At 36.0% G+C, this 25501-nt stretch overlaps 1 protein-coding gene across 8 annotated transcripts in view; it reads left to right on the forward strand.

Moving 5' to 3' along the window:
• Ralyl (RALY RNA binding protein like) overlaps nucleotides 1-25501 on the forward strand; it is a 693727-nt gene that overhangs the window by 606022 nt on the left and 62204 nt on the right. For all 8 annotated transcript variants that reach the window (XM_006977863.4, XM_006977864.4, XM_076563812.1 and 5 more), the window contains one exon: nucleotides 8523-8686. In XM_006977863.4, coding sequence (XP_006977925.1) covers nucleotides 8523-8686 — 164 coding nt within the window. The remainder of the gene's footprint in view (nucleotides 1-8522; nucleotides 8687-25501) is intronic.

Here is a 25501-nt window from a genome sequence, read left to right on the forward strand (position 1 = left end):
TGCATCGACATCTTGATGTTTTCAAGGGGCATGCTAACACATCTTTGCTCTACTGTTTCTTTGATATACTCACTTACATTTTGTTTGAATTTACTTTCAATGTTATGATTCTAAAGTTATTTACAGTACCAATTCTTTCTTTCAATTACATGTTTTTGTTAAGTGCCACAAACATAGGGTACATTATAGATACCTGATTGCTGTCTCTAGCAAACAGAGTCCAGTCAGCAGCCAGCATCCTCCTCATGTTTTGATGGAACTTATTTGTATAATAAAATCTGAACTTGGGGTTGTTAATGACAGGTTACATATAAAATGTATTGGTATCAGAAATTTAACTTTTATTTTAGAAAACAGGTTTATGCATCTAATTGTTGACAAAGAAATTCATGAACAGTTAACTCACACACACACACACACACACACACACACACACACAAAGCAAACAAATAAAAAACCTGTATGTGACAACTGGAATAAACAAATGAATGGATGTATAAATGACATTAATATTTTCCTCAGACTTTAATTACAAGTACTAGTAAAACAAGGGAGTCCAAGGACTTACATAAAAACCTGGGGAAAGGTTTTTTTAATAGATCATGAAGGGCAAAGGAGCCAGTGATCCCTTGAGAGTTCCCTTCCCACTTCTGAATACATTTTCAGTTCTACAAGAAAGCTGTTTGGTCCTTCCTATGTGCTGTCCCATCTCTTAGGACCTCCAACCACCTCCTTCACTTGACTTCACGTCTCAGAGCACAGGAGGAAGACTACTCCCAGATTGAATCAGGTTCCCTGGGAGCTCTCACACCTGGAACAGCTCCCTCCCCACACTTAGTTGTGTTGCTAGAGCTCCTTCTGCAAAGTGAGGTCTGATCCTGTCTGCCTCCCTTTTGGCATGAGCACAACAGTGATGTTAACTTGTGCTTGGCTATAATGGATATTTAAGTTGTGAAGTTAGTTAATCTCGTTAAAGACACAGGGCCATTTTGTTCATTACAGACTGAGGCAACCTCATAGTTTGGTCATTCATTCTAATGCCACAACCGACTACATGGAAATTCACAAGGGAGCAAAAATAGCTCCAATTTGTATGTGGGGTTAATGCCTGTGTAGGGTACCAGATCTGAGGACACACTTCACAGAGCTGGAAAAGCTACTTATCTCTAGTTCCTTCTGTAGACAAAAGCTAGTTCTAAAAAAATGATTCCCTCAAATTATTTTATAATAGCAGTATATTAGGTTTTATTTTCAACATTTAGTAGCTTATAATAATGTGCCCTGCAAGCAATGCCTTCATTGCCAGTGTTAAAATAACCCCGCCCCCTACTAAGAACGGACTGCTTGAAGATAGTCTTCACATTTATTGAAAACCTTAACTTTTAATAGTTTTATAACCATTTCCTGTTGGAATTTTTTTAGGATTCAAAACATGTTAATTATTCTGAATAAATTTTCAGCTCATATATGCTATTTAATGGTATATCAAAATGTCTTTGCATTAGTCCCTTTTCTTAGTGTTTCATTGTATACTTAATGACTTTCTATTAAGATGAATTTTATTTTGTAAGGTAGGAAGCACAAGTCTTCTGACTTTGTAAAAAAGTCAAATTTGCAGTTGTCTCATTTTTAAAGAAAAGACAAGATACAGGGCTTCAGGAGAAGGCTGAGTAGATAAAGGAAGCTGCTGTGCAAACCTGGCAGCTTTTGTTCAATCACCAGGACCCACTAAAGGGTAGAAGGAGAAATTAGAAGAAAAGAACTGACTTCACAATGCTATCCTGTGACCTCAACACATTGTGGCCATACCTCCTCCCCATCTCCCCCTTCCTCTCCCCCTCCCCCTCCCCTCCCCCTTTCCCCTCTCTCTTTCTCTCTGTCACATACATACATATACACATTCAAAAGGTAATTATTTAGTTTTTAAGAAGATAAGATATCTATTTTACTATTTATAAAAAAATTATCTAAAACATAACATAGAAAATAGACCTTCCATTGCAAAGACCAAGAACCTTAAGCAGAAAAAGTATTATGGAGGCAGAAGCTCTCTTGGGACTCTCCACTGCACACAAAAAAGCTAACTGCAGCCAATTTTCAATGTTACTTATTTGTCTTACATACAATCTGTTTGGCTTCTAAGTGAGCAATAGATCATTATGACTATTTTACAAAAGATTATCTGAAAATTATGAGCCCTCATTAGTTTCTCTTTCTTTTTTTTAATCACTTGGCCAAGAAAGACATAAGCATCTGCCATCAGTGGCTTAGCTCCCTGTAAGCACAGAATCCCTAAAGGTAAACCAGAGGAGAAAGGGTGGACAAGATAAATGGATTTGGAGGCATGGCAGCATCTGCTTAAGCTACACCAACCTTGTGTTTATGTGGGGATTTACCCAAATATTTTGTACAGTACTATAAACTGGGGTGTTATTTAATACTGCAAAACCTGCTATCTGTTTATGATAATTTTAACTCATCAAGTTATGTTATAACTAGCAGCAATAGTCCCGGTATGTTTTAGTTGAATCACTGACAAATGTCAGTGTAAATTAACAATTTTACAGCAATGGTAAATGTGTCTTATACTGATATTTACATAGCAATGCATATATATATATATATATATATATATATATATATATATATATATGATAGTGGCACAATAGTTCTTCCATAATAGACCATTCTTATACCTTTGAGTAGCATTTCAGCTGTGGCTCAACACATCTGCAGAGAGATAGTGAACATTTGGTTATTTTCTAAGACCAAGATTCTTTGTTTAAGAAAAGCAAGAAAACACATTGGTTATGTTTAGCAGAGATAATTGTATTAAAAAAAAAACTTGCTAAATAAGAATTGGGAATCTGAAATGGCAAAAACATTTTAGCATAATGGAATTTACAATTGCAAGAAGCAGGGCACTTGCTGTTATTAAAATTCACTGTAGAAAAGGGGCCTCACTGAGCTGAAATTATGAGTAAAAATTTCTGCTCAGCCTGTGCCATTGTACCTCTGTGTAACTGCCACTCAGGTTGCTGAGGAGGAGACCTTGGTTGCTAGTATGGTTGTCTTAGGTGGAGTGTGAGGGAGCAAATGCTGCAAGTTCTACCAACTAGATTCTTCTGTTGCTTTGGAATAAATTGTGATTGCCAGGGTAAAGAAACATAGCTGGGATAATAATAATAATAATAATAATAATAATAATAATAATAATAGTAATAATGGGAAGCCTAATAAAATGTCTATTTTCTTGGTTTATCTTGAATTTTCCTTCTAACATACTGAGTAGAACAGGAAGCCAAATTCTCACTGTGTAGAAACATGGCCCAAACCCACATGTAGCTAAAGGAAGGTCTCCCTTTAGAAGGAATAGCTTCATATATGACACACAGATGTTCATATTCCTATCTTACTTCTGTGTGTTTGATGATCTTAGTGTAATTGAATGATTTGGGCTCATACATAGTTTTATCTCATAACTATTCTGAGAATTACATTCTAATACAAAAAGCAATGTTCACTAGTTATTTTCCAGCCTTCAGTGGTATTTTCTTTTTTAAAAATACATTGGTATAGCTGAGTGCAAGCTATTGTATACTATGAGAACCATGCATAGACTTCAATATGGTATCAAGAAAATTAAAAAGAGATTTGCCTCAAGTATGCTGAGTACTCCAGAGAAATCTCTGAGAAATTGGCAGTTTAGTCCAATCCTTACTTCAATCCCACAAAAAACCACCCAGTACTTTAAAAATGCTGGTGAAGAGTAAAGTTCTCTTAGAAAAACAGAAATATCATGGATATTTCATGATGTAGAACAACTTGTATATTGTTAAAGTGATTCAAAATGGGCATTGTTCAATGCTGGGACATTCAGACCTTGTATTGATGCACCAAGAAAAGTTACTGATGTTTTAGTTAAAGAAAAAAATCATGATTAAGTTGTTTCTGATTACTAATTACAGAATACAGCATATATTCATGATACTGGAAAATGTGTTACCAAGGCATAATGTCTATTTCATATACAAACTTAAATTATCAAGTGACAGAATAGTATGACAGAATAGTATCCTAATTTGTAAGTGTAGAAATAATAGTGTGTGTGGTTGGGAAGGACATGGTTTGCAGTGAGAAGATGTGAACTTAACATCTAAATGTACATGTGTCAACACGTTAATTTTGAGAAAATTGCCTCTTCTATGTTTTCTTACATAAACAAAATGACTTAAAAGTCCAACCTTAGCAAGTCAGAAGTAGAATTAAACAAGTTTAGTGTTTTTTCTTTTTACCACAAATGACCAGATGGACGTATTGTTTAATTTTTAATTATTTAAAATTTCATATGAAATAAAGCACATAGCAGATAGCAATGTTGATTACACTAAAGTAAAAAATCTTTCAGAAATGATTATTCTGATTTGCAGCCAATTGCCTTTGAAAGCATGGTCAAGAAATATTTGCATATAAACAAGAAAGAAACTTAACTGAAAACCTTAGAAAAGTTTAGTAATTAAAAAATAAATAAAAACAATTGAATTGTCAATATCCTGATGACTTTTAAGAATAATTTGTTCTGAATTTGTATGTAGATCTTATAAATAAAGTGGGCATTTTAAATTATTTAATGGATTCTAGTCTGTTGGGAGTTTAGGGATAGAATAGGACAGAGCAAAGATAGTTTTCTGGTTGCTTGTCATACAATATATTGCCAGAACATCTTGGGTAGAAGCCAGCCTCTTTACAGCTTCTACTCCATAGTAAAGATTCTATTAGCAGTAACTACATAGCAACAATAATTTTGATTTATGAGTAGAGAAAAGAAGTAAATATTTTAAAAGGAAATTTAGGAACAAATGGATATTTATTAAAAAGTTCTTGAAATTATTATTGAAAGAAAATTTACTACTTGATTATAAAATATATCACACATCAAACATTCAATTATCAATCTTTTCTGTGATTTTTGAAATTGTACTCTTTATTAGAAAAAAAATAAGCATCAGGGCAAAAAATAAAAAAAGAAGAAAACAATCCAGTAAATTGGCCTTTAGTAGAGCTTCTACTGGAAAAATAAATAAATCATACCAACTGAACATGAAGAAAATCATTTAGAAAGGTTGAGAAACCTTTTTAATATACCGAATAGACACAACCTTTGTGAATGTCTACATATATACTGTAGTTTTGGTTATGTAAAAAAAGGTAGAGATGGCTAAAGGGAAAACTTTGATGACAGAGTTTGTTTTGTTGCATAAATATAGGGCTTTGTTCATGTATTTTCCCATGACACTATTATTGTTAAAGCATAGTAATAAATATTCTCAAAGTAATAAAAATTATATTCACTTTCTGTGTTTATGTTAATACGGCATTAAATTACTTTTATCCATAACACACCTGCTTTAAGGATAAGGATGAAAATTAATAGCGTTCTTCTAAGAGACAAGCTACGACCATTTCATCAAATAAATAAGTATTAAAATTAGGCTTATCAGTTTTTAACTTTTGCTAGGAAGTAATAGAATGCATCTCTATTTAAAAAGAAAAAAGTCAAACACAAAAAATATAATTTTAAACGTTTCTAAAATGAAGAAAAAGAGCCTTCAAATTTCTTCTAAGGGCTGCAACAATACTAACTCTCACTACATTTATTTCATTGACACATAGAGGGAAGGTTCTTTGAGCATTCATTTTAAAATTAACTTTGGGAAAGGGAAGATATATGCTTGGCTTCATAATAACCATTATCTATTAAACAAGTATCAGAAGGATTTTTTTCTGAATAAGCACTATTAGGGAAAACTAAGAACACCCAAAGGAAAAAAAGTAGAGATATAATTGTAAGAATGAGTAAAATAACATAATGACAACAAAAACAATTTAAAGACTTTAGCCAACCTTTGAAAATTTGCTTTCATTCCATCGCGCTTGACTGTAATTTTCATAGACAGCCTATAATTTCAAATGAGCTGTCCTTACTCCCAATGCTATTTATAAAGATAAACTAATTTAATTTACTGTAGAGTGAATTCTAATGAAAAAAAACTTAGCTGTCTTCTCCCCCTCCACATCACTTCCTTCTGCTTTTAGAAACTCAAGTCCATCCCTGAAGCCCAGAACACTGACCCCTTCTCACTTGGCCTGTTACATTTTGTCCATTAGCGCCATGCCCAGCTTCCTTCCTTGCATTTCTGATAAACTCAAATGTACCCAACGATATTTAAGACAGCTTCCACTTTCCATTTAATATTTTATTAAATATTATAAAAATAGAAATTTGTTCATATTCGAAGTGCCCATGCCTTTTTTTCATCTTGTTTTTGTGTTATGTATGTCATTAAAACACTTAAGCTCTAATGCTTCCCATTGTCACATCAGAGTAGCAGAAGGAATTGGTGAATATCCCACCTGATTCTTTGATGAAGAAAGCCACTGGACATTGAGAGATGGGGCCTGGGAAGCCCAACAGCAGACAAAGGTTCTGGAACACAGCCTGTAGAATGTAACAACATATTGACAAATGTTTCAGTGACCTAGAAAGTGTCTCTAAAGGTTAAAGGGCATTGTACTTAGATTAACAATGAATGTGGCAGTTCATTTTCTCAGCACATCCACTAGAATTCTCATCCCTCTGAATACCCAGAGACATTGTGCTCTGTGGATTTTCTTTACCCAATGAATAGGTTTGCTTACTTAAGGAACCTCTTCAATGCACATGAAAACAAGGAGAACCTTTTTACCTCAAATGGTAATTTCTGACCTGAAGAGATGAGCCAAATGTTGTATATTTTTCCTCTTGCTAGTCTTGGGTAGTATAGTTTCGTCCATTGACTTAGGGACCTCTTTGAATTCATCTTATAAATAACTAATGTATACTTGTTTTGTGATTGAAATGAGGGGCAGATTTTCTTGACCCTTCTGATTTTCAATTCTCTATTGGTATGGATTGTATTCATAACCGTTTCTGCCTCATCCAGCTGTGGACTTTGAAGGAAACCCTTGTGTGCTGACATTCACTGCTCTTTGCCAGCAGGTCCTCCACTCTCTCGGACTTTGCGAGTTCACACAGGATGGGGCCTCCATTGACCTCTGCCACATTTGACTTCTTTTTCTTTCTAGACATGTAGGAGATGATTTTTATATTAAAAGGTTCCTTTTAAACTTAATTTTTATCCTTTTATCTTATCATGAAATAGCTATAAGTATTTTTAATGAACTATTGAAAACCATTTATATTTTATTGTTTCCTATATTATTTTTCCAAAGGAAATTATAACATTTTCAGAAGTATATGTACACAAGATACACTTCTATGAAATAGTTTCTTGTAGAATTTTTTTTATTATTTTCTTCCTGTTTCTCTTCTCTGAATTTTATGTTGTTTGATTCTCTGAATTTCATATTGATTTATTTATTGACTGCTATAAATAAATTGCAAAACTAAACATGTAATAGTGTCAAAAGAAAATATATAACAACTATAATATAAATCAATAATGCCTTTTCTTTTGTTCTGGGCAACATAATTATATATCTTATTTGTTAGCAAATAGTTCTAAAAAAATAAATGAATAAATATAACCCATCATTTTATCCCAAAGCAGTTACACTTCTCAAATATGCTATCATATAAAATGTTGGTACATATGAGTTTGCAGAAGAGAAGATATGAATCATTTAAATCTCTGAATGGCATATTTCCATATGTGAGCTAACATCCATATTCCTTTATTCCTTTTGCTATTTAGTGGAAATACATTGCTGTGGTTAATATCAGCTTTTCTTTTAGTCATAGTAGGGAACTTACTGATTTTATTTTTAGTTAGAAAACATTTTACCAACTTACTCTACAAACGTCTCTATTTAAATTTTCATAGCTGGAAAGTTCTCAGAAGAACAAAGTGATCTAATTATCAGTTCCCTCTAGTGTTTCATTCAACACATTTGTGTTGAATCTGTGTTAGCTCTGTTTCCTTTAAACTCAGCCTTAATCAGAGGGGCCCCTGATTAAACACCGTGAAAGGTTGGGTACCATTCTATGTGGTTCTTATACTTTCTTCTTAATATGGTTTTACTTCTAATTTTTCCCTCTACACTAAGGATTTTTTTTTTTTTGCTGTGTAACCATTCCACTCTAAATTTAATAAGTGCCCAATGTATGTATAAGTGCCCAAAATATATGCTCAATATTAGGGTAAATTTGCTTACTCAAGCAAAGAAATGTATCAAAGACCAAGGTCGGCTGATTTTGGCAAATTTCATATTGCTATCAGAGCAAAGTTCCTTTTCTATATTACAAAAGTTCAGAGTCAGGTCAAATTCTAACATCCAGAAGGAGCATCCTGTCTCTTTCTGAAAAATAACCTGACTCATTAATAAATACCTTGTCTGAATAGCAAACAAGTGCAAAAACATGCTTGCTGCAAAATTTTACCAGCACCCTCTCTGAATAGTTCCGTGTGTCTCATAGAAAGTTGAGGCGTCTTAGTAACTCTCGACCATTTGTGTTTGTGAAGGCTGTTTGATTACCATGGACGTGTGCCTCCACCTCCTCGCGCTGTCATCCCACTGAAGCGTCCCAGAGTGGCTGTCGCCACCACTCGCAGGGGAAAAGGCGTCTTTTCCATGAAAGGGGGGTCCAGATCTACTGTTGGTGGGTCATCTTCCTCAGGCTCCAAATGTAAGTAACATTCCCTGTTTTAGTTTCCTGTAAATGAGAGTAGAAATAGCCATCATTAATAAAGGCCTACACTGAATGGTTACCTGGTAATTATTATTATAAAAACATGAATAATTACCTACTGTTAAATTCTATCATGTTGCACTACAGTAGACAGACAATAAAAAATATAACCCAGGACTGACTTTAACAGAATTTTATCATGGTAAATTATACTGTACTCTCAGCCTAGCTGGGGTGTCATAGAATGAAGACGGGAAATGGAACATATTGCTTACAATGAGCAAACACTGTCACTTTAAAAGGGGTACATAGTCTTTCTTTTCGGAGAAACATGAATATTTTGTGCTTGAATATGTTAGAATTAGGATAATCAAGATTAAAGTTGGAAAAATGATACAACTTTTGAAGCATAACTTAGCAATTATCGTAGGTCTCAAGGAGAGATATGCATCTGAATATATATTTCATTAATAATTGAAACTCCTTACATGATTTCATATATGTCAGTAAAGTGTGTATATTAGAAAATTTCATATGGACTGACTGAGAAAAATCTCTATATTTGTATTAGAGTACAATTGCTAAAGAAAATAATAACAACATTTTCTGTCTTCCTTGAAATTATATTTTAGTGCAGAAGTAGGAGATAAGGTGCTATGCCATTAGTATATGAGAAAGAACGTCTTAGAGGAAGCTGGGAGAGTTGTGGCCTGTGGCAAGTTCATACAGTGGCCTGTGACTATTTCTTCCCAGGGATACTTGAGCTGAAACCTGAAGGAACTGAGGGACAAAAGTAAGTAGTCTTAGCATATCAGGGCAGAGCAAGGAAAGGTAGTCAGACATTAGAACTGCCACAATGAAGCAACAAAGAAGCCATTGAAGATGTAAGAGCAAGAGGAGGGACTATGGCTAAAGACAGGAGCCCAGGCAATGTCCTAGGGCATTTTGGTAGGTTTTGCTTACTCCATTTCACAACCCTTTAAGACATGGATGACAAATATCCCAGTTTTATTGATAAAAATTTGTATCTTTTCCTATGGAAGTGTGAAAAAATACAAGTAAACAAAGAAATAAAAACATTTATTCACCCAAGATCTGGCACTGATGACATACCAAAGGAGCAATTTGTCCAAGTCTTCCTTAGCGAATCATTGAGTTTATCAGGGCTGCAGGAGTATGGATGCAGGGTCGTTCACAGAAGTATTGAGGACTCATGAGCAGTCACATTGCTGGAAAGCCCACACCAGCAGGGGTGATAATCTAGGAAAGCTGCATACCTGGAGCTTCCTGCATGACTTGCACCTCAGCCAGAGGACTCTCTGTCTCTGTCTTTCTCCCTCCCTCTTTCCTCCCTCTCTTCTCCACCCCCACTCTCTTTCTCTCATCAACAACTGATATAACTTGTATAACCCTTAGTGGGGAAGGGGCAGTATAAGTCTTATACACTATAGGAACTTCCAGAGACTTGGGCGGTTGAGTTTGGTTCCTGAGTCTTATGGGTCTCTGTCCAAGAAGAATTGTGTCAATGCAGAGAGAAGTTACAGGACAACAAGCACAGGGCAGCAAACTTGTAAACCAGCAGTCACAACTAAAAGCCAGACCCCTTGATTCTCACACCAGGACATAGATACTTACTATCGGATCACTCTATTTTTTATGTGAAAGTGGCCTATGACATAGTTCAAGAAGAAGCAACAAATGATTTCTAGAAACATGAGTTTGGTTTGCTGAGTTCACTGAGATGTTATCTCAGCTAATATAACCACAATAGCAAACATAGATTTGCTATTATGAAGTCTTTTCTGCAAATGGACAGCGCAAATTTCATTTTGAGTCATAATATGAGAAAAGTGATGTCTGGTAAAATATCTAAATGCTCCAATATGTTTTTAGACTGACATTAAGAGTAAAGAAAGTTATTGAATTTGGCTCTTGTGGAAACATGAAGATCAAGTTGCATTCTAGGTTTGCATTAATTTTTTATATTCATATTTTTAGAAAGAGAAGTATCAAAAGCATTGTATACTTCTTATCCAGAGCTCACTGGTAAAGTGGTCTGTGAGCAAAAACACCACTGGCATCTGAATATACAGTTCAACATTGAGTCTTACTGAAGAACATTTATAGTCCCTTAGCTCAAACCCTACAGTCCAGAAGCATAGTTTAAAGTGGGTACTTACAGACAGATATACTTGCTTCCAGATATCCCCCCAGGAGATGGCACCTCCTGATCTTAGAAGCACTGATTTAGGAAAATGCTTGGTGGTGTAAGTCTTGGCCATTCTCTGACAGGTACCATCTTATAAACATGAAATGCTTAGTTGTCATGTGTTACCAGGTGAAGCCTGAGGAAAGCAATAGCACATGAAGATTGTTTTTAAGTCAGTGCCTCAATATTGAAATAGTTCAGTTAGTTTTATTCTCCTTCTTAAATTTCCAGCTGTATTGAGAGGCTGAGAACTGTAAAAGTCCTTCTAAGATCTTATTAAGAATTTCTCTCAGTTCTGGAACAATGATTCCCACCCAGGCAGAGTGTTTTCTCCTGGGTGCACAGAGCTATGTTTGGCATTAAATGGATGGCAGATTGGAACATATATACACTCTCTTTGGAACTGCTTTCATGATGGAAGGTTTATACATCCATTCCTGAGTATTCTAAAAATATGTATAGTTTTCCCTGGTTGGGAGTGAGTCTATGAATTGTTTGAGATGTATTTGTTCTTTTTGTATGTGTAAGTGTTTTACAACATGTGTGTTTGTGTACTATGGGTATGTCTTATTTTTTTTCCTTGAATGTTCCTTTATCCTTAGATGAAAATAACACCCAATTCCATTTTAGTAGTTCTGACATCTATTCTCTCAAGCATTTTACATACAAGCTTAATTATTATTCATGAGTATCTGTGAATATTCTCACCACTTCCATTCTACAGGTGTGGAAAGGCAGAAATATTGAGAAACACTGTGAATATCACAGAATTACCAGTAACAAATGCAGGAGCTACGTCCTAGAAGTGTAGTGCATGGGATAAGCACCTGTGTTTCTAAGTTTCAGCAAGTTGTCTAAACTGGAGACCTGTGAATGTTATAAAATATAATATTACATTTGCTATTTTAACCATGAATTTTACTTCGTGTGATTCTGTATTTTGAACTTTCCATCTGGATGGTTAGGTTGCATTCTTGTATTAAATTCCTAAAGTTGTAACAATCAGAGGTTGGAAAGACTAAAGGATCAGGAATTTAGAGGCTGTATATCCAGGATATCTGAGACTGAGCTACAAAACACAATGTACTTCCCTGTGTCTTTATGTACATTCTCTTCTCTGCCTAGAAGTACACTATTCTGACTGTATTACCTCACCTTAATGACTTCATCTTGATGTTTTCTGCAAAGGACAATTTCCAAATAAGGGAGTTGTCAAGGTATGAGGGATTAGGGTTCAACATTTCTTTCAGCAAAATGTATTTTAACTCATAAGCACTTCACCACTTTTTGTGTTTCCTTAAATTTCTAAAATATCATGCTGCTGAGTTCGGGGTGTTGGGGGCAACTAAAATCTATCTCTATAGTTAAATTTAACCCTTTTACATGTAGTCAGTTAAGTAACTTATTCAAATGCTTCTTCTTTTTTTTTTTTTTTTTTTTTTTTTTTTTTTTTTTTTTTTTTTGAGACAGGGTTTCTCTGTGTAACAGCCTTGGCTGTCCTGGAACTCACGTTGTAGACCAAGCTGGCCTCGAACTCACAGAAATTCACCTACCTCCACCTCCCGAGTGCTGGAAATAAAGGTGTGTGCCACCACCACCTACCTGGCTACTGTCCTCATTCTTATGTTAGGTGTGTTTGTCCTTGCTTCTGTTTGTGCTGCTAAGGTGTGTGTGTGTGTGTGTGTGTGTGTGTGTGTGTGTGTGTGTGTGTGTGTGTGTGTGCGTGCATGTCAGAGTTCAGGGCTCCAATTTTTTCTTTATTTTTAATAGTTCCTTTAAAATTCCTTACCAATATTTTAATCAGATTGTCCCTCTTTCTTTACCTCCTTTAAAATCCACCCTTCTTTCAAATGTACCCAACACTTTATATTTTCCCCATCAAGAACACTTGGTACTGAATAAATATTTGTGGATAAGTGGTCATCACTGGTGCATGGTTGAACTACCAAGGGCTTCACACTTAGAGCTGACTCTCCCATGAGGTATCAGTTTCTAATAGCGTCTTCTCTAGGTTGAGAATCATGCTCACATGCCATCTCCATTCTAGGATTTGGTCTGGCTTGGATTTGCACATGTCTTGTGCCAGCTGTTATAACTGCTGTGAGTTCATGTGTGTAGTTGCATTACTGTGTCCAGAAGACACTGTTTCCATTTCTTCTGGCACTTACATTCTTTCCGCCTCCTTTTCTGTATGATATCTGGACTTTGGGAGAAAAAGGTATGGTATATATGCTCCATTTAGGGCTGAGAACTCTGCAGCCTTTTTGTCTTCATGTAGGCCAGTTGTAGGTCTCTGTGTTAATCACTATCTACTGAAAATTGAAGCTTTCCTGGTGAAGATTGAGAGAGGCAATAATCTATAGTTATAATGATAATTAATTGGTGATGGTTTAATACTATGGCCATTAAACAAAATAATAGCACTAGTTTATCCTCAAGGCCTATGGCCAATCTAAACATAGGTTCTTCAACTGAAAATGGTACCTAGTATGGGTTTCATCATGTGAAATGGAATTTAAATCCACTTAGAAAAGTGGTGCTTATTCCCATGATCTTTGTGCCAAAATTGCACCAGCAGCTATGTCCAAGTTTGCAATTATTATAACTCACAGGATTCATAGATGAAGCTTTTCTCCTCCAATAAAGTGCACAATACCTTCGAAAAACTACCCCAGTAGAGATGAAGCCTCCAAATTAGTACCAGCTTGATTTCTGCATGTCCTATGAATGAAATTTATGGTGTGTTCAGCAATATGTTCTCACCATCAAGTTCTGGAGGGTACATAAGTGGAGTGGCAATATCCTGTAAGGTTTGGGAAACTATAGAATCTCACTATCCAATAATGGCAAAAGGAGTAACTCATCCTGGTATTTAGCTCATTTGTTTGTTTGTTTGTTTGTTTATTGATTGTTTGGTTGATTGACTGCTTGTTCTGTGGTGTTTAGTAAAGTTACCCCTATGGGTATACAAAATGAAATGTACATGTCTGAAAATTCAAAGCTAACATCAACAAATGAGAGAAAATGTGCAATGTTTCTCTTTTGGTTTGTGTTATTTCACTCAGTGTTACTGTTTCCAGCTCTATTCATTTTCTTGTATGATTAGCCTGGCTTTTAGAAATAGCCAAATTTTACAATCTTAAGTCACAATTTAAATTCTAAATAAAGTGAAAAATTATGCTGTTATATCGGCACAATCTGAGTAAATATTTACTTAACTATATATTTTACTCTTTTATTATTAGGCATTTCTCATTATTTAATGAATTGGCAACTGAAGAAGAGGAAATTAGCAATATAACTCAGATAACATTATTTCTTATTTCAGAATTGAATTCTGCAGAGTAGAAAAATCATGTGAAGTAAAATATATTATTGCCCAAATTTCACAAAGGCAACCATTTTAAATGGCTTTCTTTTTGAAAAAATAGAATTCCTTTCTTTTTACTATAATTACTATTTATAATTTTTCACTTTTTGAGAACACCAGGCACAAGAAGCCCTCTATTGAATCTATTGCTCAGGGTTATGAAAGAGACTCTTAAAACATTGCAGGTTAGTGCTGTTGCCTTTGCTTGCCCTCCAGATGTGGAAGGTAAGTCACTATTGTTGAAGACACTTTGCACTCCAGAAAGAGGGCCTAGAGTCCCCTGAGCTGGAACCGACCTGAATGCCTTCTCCTTGTGGACTAGTCTTCATGGTACCACAAGCACTGTGTGCACTTGCAAAGGAAGGAAATCAACAGTAGTCCTATGAAGCTATGACATCTATGAATCACAACAATGATTAAGCTAAGGCTGCAGTGGTGGCATGCATACCTTAGTGGTTACCAACAGTGTTCTAATTGAACGTTAAGATCCACTCAACAAGAGGAAAATCATTCTCTCCTGGTACTGGAAACAGCCTACTCTTTGGGGCTAATAATTTATCAGTCCTGGAGGAAAACCTCCAATCACCACTTTACTAAACCATCAGAACCCCTAAATGCATTCTAAATATTTTCCCTTATACCTACAGATAAGCGAAGTCCTCAGCACTCACAGAGGAAACTTTTCTTTATCAGAGACAGTGATCATTACAGAAAACCACAATAATCAATATCCACGATACAGCTCCCCCACCTAAGGCTCAGGGATCATTGTGGAAGAGGGGTCTGGAAGAATGTAAGATCTGGTGTATCAAGGAGTTTACAGCAATTGTGTCTCCTAGGATAGAACTATACCAAAAAAAGTCTCACGAACATGACTAACTAAACCTGACCTGAACAAGGATGACACTAATAGACATGCTAATGTGTATGAGTGAAAGCACACAAGGTCTCAGTACTGTACAAACTACAGGAAACTAGGTAAGGAATGATGAGAGTGGGAGAAATAGTCTTCCTAAAGGAAGAGGACATCAATTCGTGATCCAATACTATTTACTCATGCCGGAAAACATATATACATTATATATACATTATAGAGATTGAGCAGGTCGTGTTTAGGTATTTAGGAATATATATGTATATAGCAACAATTAATGAAAAAGAGGTCATGAATTATATGCATATATATATATATTATAAATGCAGCATTCTGAGTCCATTCACTATTGCTTTTATGTATATGATATGTGTTTATGGCTGACCATTTGGTATTGGATAACCAACTAGAGATCTCATTCTTGAGGGAGACTGGTTATCTTTCTGTCAGCAGGCATTAATTGCCAGTAGCTCTTCATTTATGAGTGGTACCTTATAAGAGGTTTCTCCATCTGCATCGACATGTCTACGGGGTGTTCTTTTTTTTTTTTTTTTTCATTTTTTGAGACAGGGTTTCTCTGTACAGTTTTGGTGCCTGTCCTGGATCTTGCTCTGTAGACCAGGCTGGCCTCGAACTCACAGAGATCTGCCTGGCTCTACCAGTCCTGGGATTAAAGGTGTGTGCCACCACCACCTGGCCTACTGGGTGTTCTTATTGTTCAGTTTATTTAGACAACCATTTTGTTGAGATTTTATGGGCACAGCATTGCTGACCTGACAAATGTATATATGACACAGTATTAGAGTAGATGTCCCAGTCCTTGCTCTGATACACTTCCATCATCTTATACATCAATGTCTTCCATTAATTTAAGTTATAATATCTACTGGGGGGAAAGTACAATTGATATCCTTCAGTGAATATCAATGACAAAATAAGTGAGAGATTATTGTAAAAGCCACAAAGCATCTACAGGAAGTTAGAGGTAGCCCAATTAAATATAAGAAATGGTTATTGACTGCTTTTCTTAATAGTAAGACTTTTTGTGTTTACATCTCCTTAGAAAAAGCATGCCATTATAATGGAAATAAACACCACCCAATGACATATCATTAATATTTGGCAAAGTGATGCTAAGCATTCCCATCTCTCCAGGACAAAGTATGAATGTATTCAGCTTTTGAGACTATCAAAACAGTGGAGACAGTTGGCCAAAGTAGTTATAGAAAGTCTATTAGAATTTTTAATTAAGTATATAAAAGTCAATAAGTTTGGAAAATAAAATCAGACACTATTCCTTCAGGGAGTCAGTATCAAAGGACAGAAAGGCCTGACTGTCTAGCGTCCTGTGTGTTCCAGAGTGTACTGAACTTCTAGCCCTTGATTATTCCTTCAATCCCTGCATGCATTTCTCTAGTTTCTATCTTGAAAACCTGAATGATACTTATGTAATCTTCATATCCTTATATGAAGCAAATGTGTACTGCCAGGAATGCTGGTTAAACAAAACGATTTTTAAATAACATACTATAAGACATCTGTTGCTGGAGGGCTTCTCTCCAGCTTTCACCAAGCCCCACAGTCCCACAATCCACATATAAAATAATCACTCAGACGCTTATAATGAAAGACCCCCGAAGGCAGTCTTCCCTCTGGAGAGACCCTCGCCCAGAGATCACACCGAGACCACGAGTCAGATGCAAACAGCAAGAGGCTTTATTCAGGAACACAGGTACCCGGGGCAACGCAGTCCCTCAAGAAGCTCAAGAGACTGGCGCGCCCACGGGCTGGAGCGGAGGGTTTTTATAGGGTCGGGCAGCAGGAGCACGAGGAGGCCGGGTTCAAACTCAGGGCAGCTCATGGTTTACAGGGTTCTGATTGGACGATTCAAATGAGGCCGGGTTCAAACTCAGGGCAGCTCGTGGTTTTTCCCCGAGCTTGACACGCCTGCTGTCTGGCTCCAAGTTGTTTTTCTGACCTTTAGTACCCTTCTCTGGGGCCAGGAGGCCGGCCGTAGACACCCCGCGCTTTTCAGACCTTACTTGAAATGGCGTTAGGCTAAGCTAGTATGCTGGGGTCTTTCAATAATAAATATAAACTGTATGGCCGTGGCAGGCTTCTTGTTAACTGTTCTTTTATCTTAAATTAACCCATTTTTATAAATCTATACCTTGCCACGTGGCTGGTGGCTTACTGGCATCTTTACATGCTGCTTGTCTTGGCAGTGGCTGCAGTGTCTCTCCCTCTTTCTTTCTGTTTTTCCAATTTTCCTTTCTTTTTGTCCCGCCTATACTTTCTGCCTGGTCACTGGCCATCAGTGTTTTATTTATATAGAGTGATATCCACAGCAGACATCTCTGAGCTCCATTACCATTCAAGAAGAACTTAGTCTTCCCATGGTAGAATTATGAAAGCATGTGAGCATAGGCCCTGCCAATAACTCAACAGCACATCTCTGCTTCTTCTCCCCCAGCTTTATAACCAGGGTAACACTGAGAAAGAACGTTATCTACTCTAACAGATTTCTGACTGATTTCCTTGACTTCATGATCTTCATTACTCTTCTTAGCTCAGCAGCAGGATACAACATCTTTGCCAGTTTCACATCAAAATCAAAGTTACTACCAGTGACCATATAAGAATCCAGAATCTGTTTCTCATGGAGCATCTGGCCTGTGCTTCCTTTCCTCATTGTTCTCCATACATTTTCTGAGCTGAATTGGAATCTTACTTTATGGTTACGTTGTTTGTTTGTTTGAATTTTTGAGACAGGGCTTCTTTGTGTAGCTTTAGTTGTCCTGGAACTCATTCTGTAAACCAGGCTGGCCTCAAACTCAGAGAGGTCTGCCTGCCTCTGCCTCCTGAGATCTGGGATTAAAGGCATACACCACCTTGTCTGGCTTCCTTCAAGGTTTCTAAACTCATGTTCATATACCTCTAATTGAAATGGTTCCTTCATCTTAAGAAATGTTTCACCAGCTTCATTGTGTTATCTTACAAATGCACAAATAAACATCATTAACAGTTCCTCTGCATCCAAGGTCCAGCTCGGGTCACAGGACTCTGGGACCAAATTTAGACCTTTCTGGTCTTGAGGTCACCACATCCTCTAAACCCAAACCAGGTGTTCATCTTCAATTTATAGGACTTAAGCCCCATGCTTGATGTTCATTATTTGTGTGTACATATACTCCCTTTATTTTTATAGAAGTGTAGTTAACTTAATTAAATCTTGCTCAGAGTATACTCAGATATTTGTGGAACATACTACTAATATTGTTTTTACTTTTTGAATTTTATCTTTGCCATCCATTTATTTCACAGTTGGATAAGAACCATAGCTTTAGCTACATTGAAACTCAAATGTGAGCCATGAGCTACAGCTAGTCAAATGAAAATGGGGCAAATCCTGCTCTTTTCTTAAAAGTTCAAAAGAAATGAGACTTTTGTGTACTTTCAAGCTCTCTCATAAGATCTGCCCTTTCTTTTAATGAGATTTATATATTTCTGGATGAAGTCTACAAATGCCTTCTAGTCCTAGGTCAGAAGTCTAGTACTTTAAGGCTATTTTTAAAATCAATAATCAAATCCCATAAAATAACTATTTTTATTTTTACCAAATACTTTACACTCATTCAAATAATCAGAACCTACCACATGACAAGCTTCATTTTTCATGCATGAAACAGACATATTGCTGAGGAGTTAATATAACAAAGCTAAAGTAAACATAACCCTTTATTACAGAGAGTTATGATTTGATGGGCATGTAATAGTGGGGGGAAGTTTTGTTGTTTGAGCTTTTCACTTATTTCTCATTATATTATGAATTCATATTATTATATTTTATAGTAAGTTGTTTACAAACTTTTCCCACCAACTATGAATTCCATGAGTTTAGGAAGGCAGCTCACTATAAATAGTCCATGAGTTAAGGGTAAAGAGAAACTCAGACAGACATAATCATTGTCATTCCTCCTTAAACTTGACTATATTGCTTCTGTTCTATAAAATTCTATATAAAGTAAACATATTACTTCTCTCATATTCAATTATATTCCACAAAGTAACCTGAATAATAAATGCTTTTATTATTTTAAGAATGGGTGGTGGTGGCACATGCCTTTAATTCCAGCACTTGAGAAGTAGAGGAAGGTGGATCTCAGTGAGTTCGAGGCCAGGCTGGTCTGCAAAGTGAGCTGGACAGCCAGCACTGTTACACAGAGAAACCCTGGCTTGAAAACAAAACAAAACAAAAACAAACAAACAGAAGAGAATACAAACTTCACATAGTTATCATGAGGAGTACATGCAATTGCTTGTATCTCCTAAACAAATGCTAGATGCATGGTTGTACAGAGTAGACAATTAATGGACAGTAAGAGAATGAAATGCACTAATTTTTCATTTTATTTTTCTCATTATAGAAACATATAGAAATAATGATTATCATTAAGGTATAAGCCTTATGAATAAATATATGTTAATAAATATAATTCCATTCCTAAAAAATTCTTTGGATAACAATTACTCTGACTTATTTTAGCAAAATTCTTTACAGTTTGGCTTTTGAAACTATTTGCAAGATTGGTAAATTACCCTCTGTGTATTGAATCACCTTAAAATAAATGCAAGAAAAAAAAACGTACAGATGTAGAAGCAGATGAAATGAAGTCACAGGTAAGATTTCCACAAATTCACGTTAGAGAAATTAATTCTTATCATTTTTCTTCAAGTACCTGAATTAAATAGTGTGATTGATTAATAGTAAACTAAAATTAAACTGATGATTACATTTTTCACATTAGTCAAAATTACAGTGAAAGTAGTCAGGTTTACAGACAGAAAACCTAGACTTCAACCTGAGCCCCATATGTGCAGACTGTCTGATTCTAAGGAGTTATAGCAATTGTATTCTCTGGCTTCTTACTGACAAAATAGAACACACAAAAGACTGATAAGTAAGTTCTACGTAAATTTATTTTTATATTTAATATTTTAGCAAAGGCTTCAGAAATAAAAAAGTATCATAAGTTATTACTAGTAGTAAGGTTTACATACTTACAAACACTTATAAGTTTTATAAATAGTTGACATCACATATGGTGAGGCTGAAGTGGGGCAACAGACTGTACCCATGTCTCGAGCCCACTCAGTTTCAATTCCATGGTTCACTCAATTCATCTAACATAAAAATCTATTCACTTCATAGGAATCTGGGTCCCCCAAAAGTACCTCCTGGTGTCGGCCAAACATCTTGGCTTTTGGTTGCATTGTGGCATTGCAGAAGGGATTGACACAGCTTACTAATTAGATGTTTTCTTCTTGTTGTCATAAAACCACTAATTACATAGTAATGGTACCACTCCCATGACCTCATCTATCCCTCACTACTTCAAAAATACTTTACCTCCAAATACGATTAAGCTCTGAATACATACGTGCAAGTAACATTATATTGACTGAATCAGTTATATTTAGGAATTGATATGTATATCCATATATAGTATATGCCATATTAACAATGAAAAAAGAGGCCATGGATTTGAAACAAAGCAAGGAGGGGTCTAGGAAGGTTTAGAGGAAGGGAAGTTTAAATAAGAAGAAACTATGTAATTATAGTACAAAAAAGAGCAGAAAAATAGATTTGCAGTATTAAGAATACTAAACATAGAATATCAAATATATTCCAACCATGAAACCCAGAGTTTCAAATGTCTGTACTATTACTATTTATTTTGTCAAACAATTCTTTGCATGATGGTGAGATAGCTTGTGCATTGTAGAATAATCAACACATCAAATATTCATGAGACATCACCCTTCAGTTTTAAACTGTCTTTAGTTAGTGCAGTATGGCCACTACAATTAAAGTCAGCCCCAGTTAAAACCATTGATCTACAAACTTAGCTCCAGATTCTTTATTTGTCTCTAAATAGACCAGATCCAGGGGTGATTAAAATAAATTGAACTGTTTTTTACTGAATAAATCAGAGATGCACATCCAGGCAGAACATGTCATCCTGCATGCCTAATTTCCTTTATAGATCATATCTCGTGTTACAGAAAAAGGCCCAATCATCATCTTTGTTTACTATATCAAAATATAACAATATTTATCACAAAATAAATGTACTCTAGAGAAAACACTTCTGCAATGATTTACTATGACTTTACTTTTTAATAAAATTCTACAGTGATACTTTAGGAAAATATTTCACTTTATCTGTATGATGGAAATTGACTCCTACTTTCTCAAACATTGTTCTTCCTTCCACAAAAGCCAATTTATCTTATGAGCTAGTACTGTTTTCTGATGTTATTTACTAGTTTTAAATTCTGACACTATAATTATACATAGAAAAATAAGTTATACTCAACAGGACCAAAGCAAAAAAAAAAATTTCCTTTTTCTGTAATGTTTTGTAATTTTTTATTGGATAATTTATGCAAAGAAAAGTTTTTCCTTGAAGTGCCAGTACTAATTTTCATAAAACACCTTGTAATATATAACAAGTATATATACTTACATTAGGAAAGACTCATTGTGCATATTAACTGAGGATGCCACCTCTTATTGTTAGCTTCCTAGCTTCTTCTTCCCCTTTGACCTCTTTGCTAAACTTCATGGTCACATGCTCAGCTGCCCAGTTTTCACCTGTGCTTGGTATCCCATCCAAACACTAAAGCCTTGGTCCAATGCAATCAACCATCACCCCTCCCTTAAACTATTCTCAGAGCCTCAGTGATTCACTAATTCTGCCCATCATCCTACAGACTCTTCAAATTCAGGATGGTGCTGAGATGTCTTACAGTTGCCACTATGACATCCGGAATCAATGTCCACCTCTCCTCTCTGCTTCACTCCCTGATTCCTTACACTCTTTTTCCACTTATTGATTTTCCTCCAGCCACATTCATTTCTTTGCCCCAAACACCTGCCTATACTCTTTCTCCATCCTATGTGTTCTGCTCTACATCAGTCCTATCCACCAGCCTTTATCCCCTCTGCCTGCTTCCTCCTTTCACTGAGATTTCTGTTGACATATCCTCTTATCACTGAAAATTTCCCCACCACTCCATATAAAATTGAAAATCTCTTGGGAAAAAACAAGCCCTCCATAACTTCTGCCTTATTTTTATCTATAGTGTACATGTTTGTTCATTGCCATCTTCCACTCTGGTTAAGATTTCCATAATTTATAGGAAATTTCTCATTACAGTCCACTGCTGTATTCCCAGGTTCTGGGAGGGAGATTTATAATAATCTATTTCCATTAATACTGTTTAGCTATATGCCAAAAAATAATTGTGACCTTGTCAATAGACTTTTATTGAAAGAAGAAGTGAAAGTAACATCTGAGAGAAGTTAGGTTAAGAGGAGGATGCCTTGCTGAAGAATGGGATCAGAGATAAGGATATGTTTAGTGCTGGTGACTTTGAACTGACTGCTTCAGGACTGAATGTTATATTTCAGGTGGAAGTAATGAGTCTGGGACTTCTTGACACATTTAAGGAAAGGCCAGTAGTTGTGAATGCAGCTTCAAAGTAGTAGAAAGAACAACAGAAATTGGAGCAGGGCAGAGGCTCTGGAAATGGATGAAACAGAAATTTCCACAAATTTGTAAATTTTCAGTGATAAAATTCATAATCTTCAGTAGTTACATCTTATTTCTCAACCTGTTAGTGAATAGTTTTAATCATAATTTTCTAACAGTAAATTGACTGAAAATATTAAGTACTTTTGGAAAAAAAAAACCCAGATATCACTATTCCATTCTGTGTAGTTTATGGGCATTGTATTATCTGCAATGTATCCTCAGGCATGAGGATTATGGATTAAAGATGAATTAGGAAAAATTTTTAAAAGTTAGTTGCCAAAATCATTCTTTTTTTTCCTCTTTCTTTCATCATAGAATTTTGACAAGGCACAGGCACAGTTCTATGACAACCATGGTTTTGAAGCCCCTGGCTGTTTACTGTTTCCCAGTCAGTCAGCAGCTCCTAAGATTAGTGTTTTATGGATTTTAGTGCCTGCCACATACACAAAGGGTTGAAAATAAAGTGTGTTAGCCTGGTTCAGCATGAAGTCACCATATCTACATATACACATACTGCAAACTTTTAGTATTTATTGTTTACTGTGTCTAGACACTGAACAAAGTTCTAACGTGATAAAAGAAAAGGAAAAATTAGGCTGGGTGGTGGTGGCACACGCCTTTAATCCCAGCACTCGAGAGGCAGAGGCAAGTGGATCTCTGTGAGTTTGAGGCCAGCCTGGGCTACATAGTGAGTTCCAGGACAGGCACCAAAGCTACACAGAGAAACCCTGTCTCGAAAAACCAAAAAAAAAAAAAAAAAAAAAAAAAAAAAAAAAAAAAAAAAAGAATTGAAGGCATTCCTTTCACCAAAGGAGTTTAGTTTTAGAACCTAAGGATGGATACATTTGTTAATTTACCCCAAGTACCACAGCTGCAACAGCCCCGAATTCTACCTCTCAAGTTTTCAGAATCTGGCTTATGATGACAAGACACTAGTTTTTCTTCGGCAGTTTACCTGATTTAACATCTCTCTTTAAGCTGTTAAAATCATTTTTAAATAAACAGGACTGATTCAGTCCCTAAACTTTCAAGGCAGGAACCTGAGTAATCAGTAAAAGGATGAGGGAAAGTATCAGGAAAAAAAAAAAACAAAAAACAGAAAAACAGAAAATACTAAAAATTGGGGCTGTTGAATTTCCTGAGTGCCTAATCAAGAGGTATTCACTCAAGAAACGGATCGTTGACTATGGAATACAGACATGCAAAGGAAACGTCAATCATCAGTGAGAGTGTGGCAGTAAGTGTGAGGCGCCATTAAATAGATTACAGGTGAGAACCTCACCCCTCAGTGGGTTTGTAAAGGAGGAATTCATATGCAAACAAGCCTAAACCCTAAAATCTTGGTTAGATTTTGAGAGACACATTTAGAAACAGAAAAGGCCTTTGATTAGAGAAACATGTTTACACAATAATACAGTACAGCATGAATCATGGCAAAGTTCTTCTTTTACCACTTACTGGTCTTATTGATGCTGTGATCATGATACTAAGTGGTTGTGTTTATTTCCTCTAAGGTGGAGGGTGGAAATTACACAGGTAGAAAACCTTCATGTCCCTAAGGCACACAGATTTGAAGCAAACTTTTTTTAACAGGAAGCTGTCCTATTAAAGATGGGTCAACCTAGATAAGACATGGAGCAGAAAGGTAAAAAGGCACTTCCAGAATATCCTAGATACCATTTTAAAGCCATTGTATTTATACATCAATTACTTTCATGTAACGTGGTCATATTAAAGAAACAACTTAAAGCACAGAAGATTGATTTTCACTCAGGGTTTCAGATGGTTCTCCATAATTCTGCATGATTTGGTACCATGTATTGAAGAGGACATCATGGTAGGTGAGCATAAAGCAGAGAACAACTTCTCAAGCCATAAAGGACAAGAAACAAGAGATCAAGACAGAAGGTAGACAAAGCAAACATACTCACGAGGACCATCCCAAGGGCTGACTTCTGCCAGTCATACCTCATCTCCTAAAGGTTATAAAGCCTGCCAAAATAGTGCCACCAGCTGGGTAACAAACATTCAAAACTCGAATCATATGTAAGACATTTGGGATTACATATTAACAGAATGTGTTTCTTATCTGTCTTGCTATAGAAAGGGGAGAGATTCTGGAAACTTTCAATTAAGCACAAGGCTGATGATTTATAAATAATCCTTTAAGAACTATCTACAAGAGGCTAGGTGAGTAGAAAGCAGAGGCTGAATAAGAGTGAATGAAAGTGGAGGCAGATATATTGGACCTACAGCTGTGTTATTTATTTAACACATAGTTTTTGAAAAAGCATAATTAGCAACATTGTTGACTTCTAAAATTGTAAGTCTTCCACATACAGCACTGAGATGAGGAATTGACTTCCATGACTCAGGGAGAGGCAGACAGCACTGTTAGCCTGGGCTGTTCTTATCACCCTGTCAGCACTCTTTTTTTTTTTTTTTTTTTTTGGTCTTTCAAACTGATGGCCCCAACTAGCTCAGGACGTTTCTATTTATACAGGTTCTAATGTATTCAAGCATGAGCAGTTTCTTTTCTTTTTTTAATTAAGAAATTTTTTATTCATTTCACATACCAACCACATGCCCCCCCCCAACATTCCCCCTCCTGCTCCCCAAGTTCCAGAAGTCCAGGAGAAGAGAAGGAAGAGTGATTCTATGAGCAAGGGCCACCAAGACCATGATGGGGAAACTTACAGATACAACCGAACCAAGCTAGTAGGAACTCATTAACTTTGGACCAACAGCTGTGGAACCT

This window comes from Peromyscus maniculatus, chromosome 2, assembly GCF_049852395.1.
Source record: "Peromyscus maniculatus bairdii isolate BWxNUB_F1_BW_parent chromosome 2, HU_Pman_BW_mat_3.1, whole genome shotgun sequence".
NCBI classification, from domain to species: Eukaryota; Metazoa; Chordata; class Mammalia; order Rodentia; family Cricetidae; genus Peromyscus; species Peromyscus maniculatus.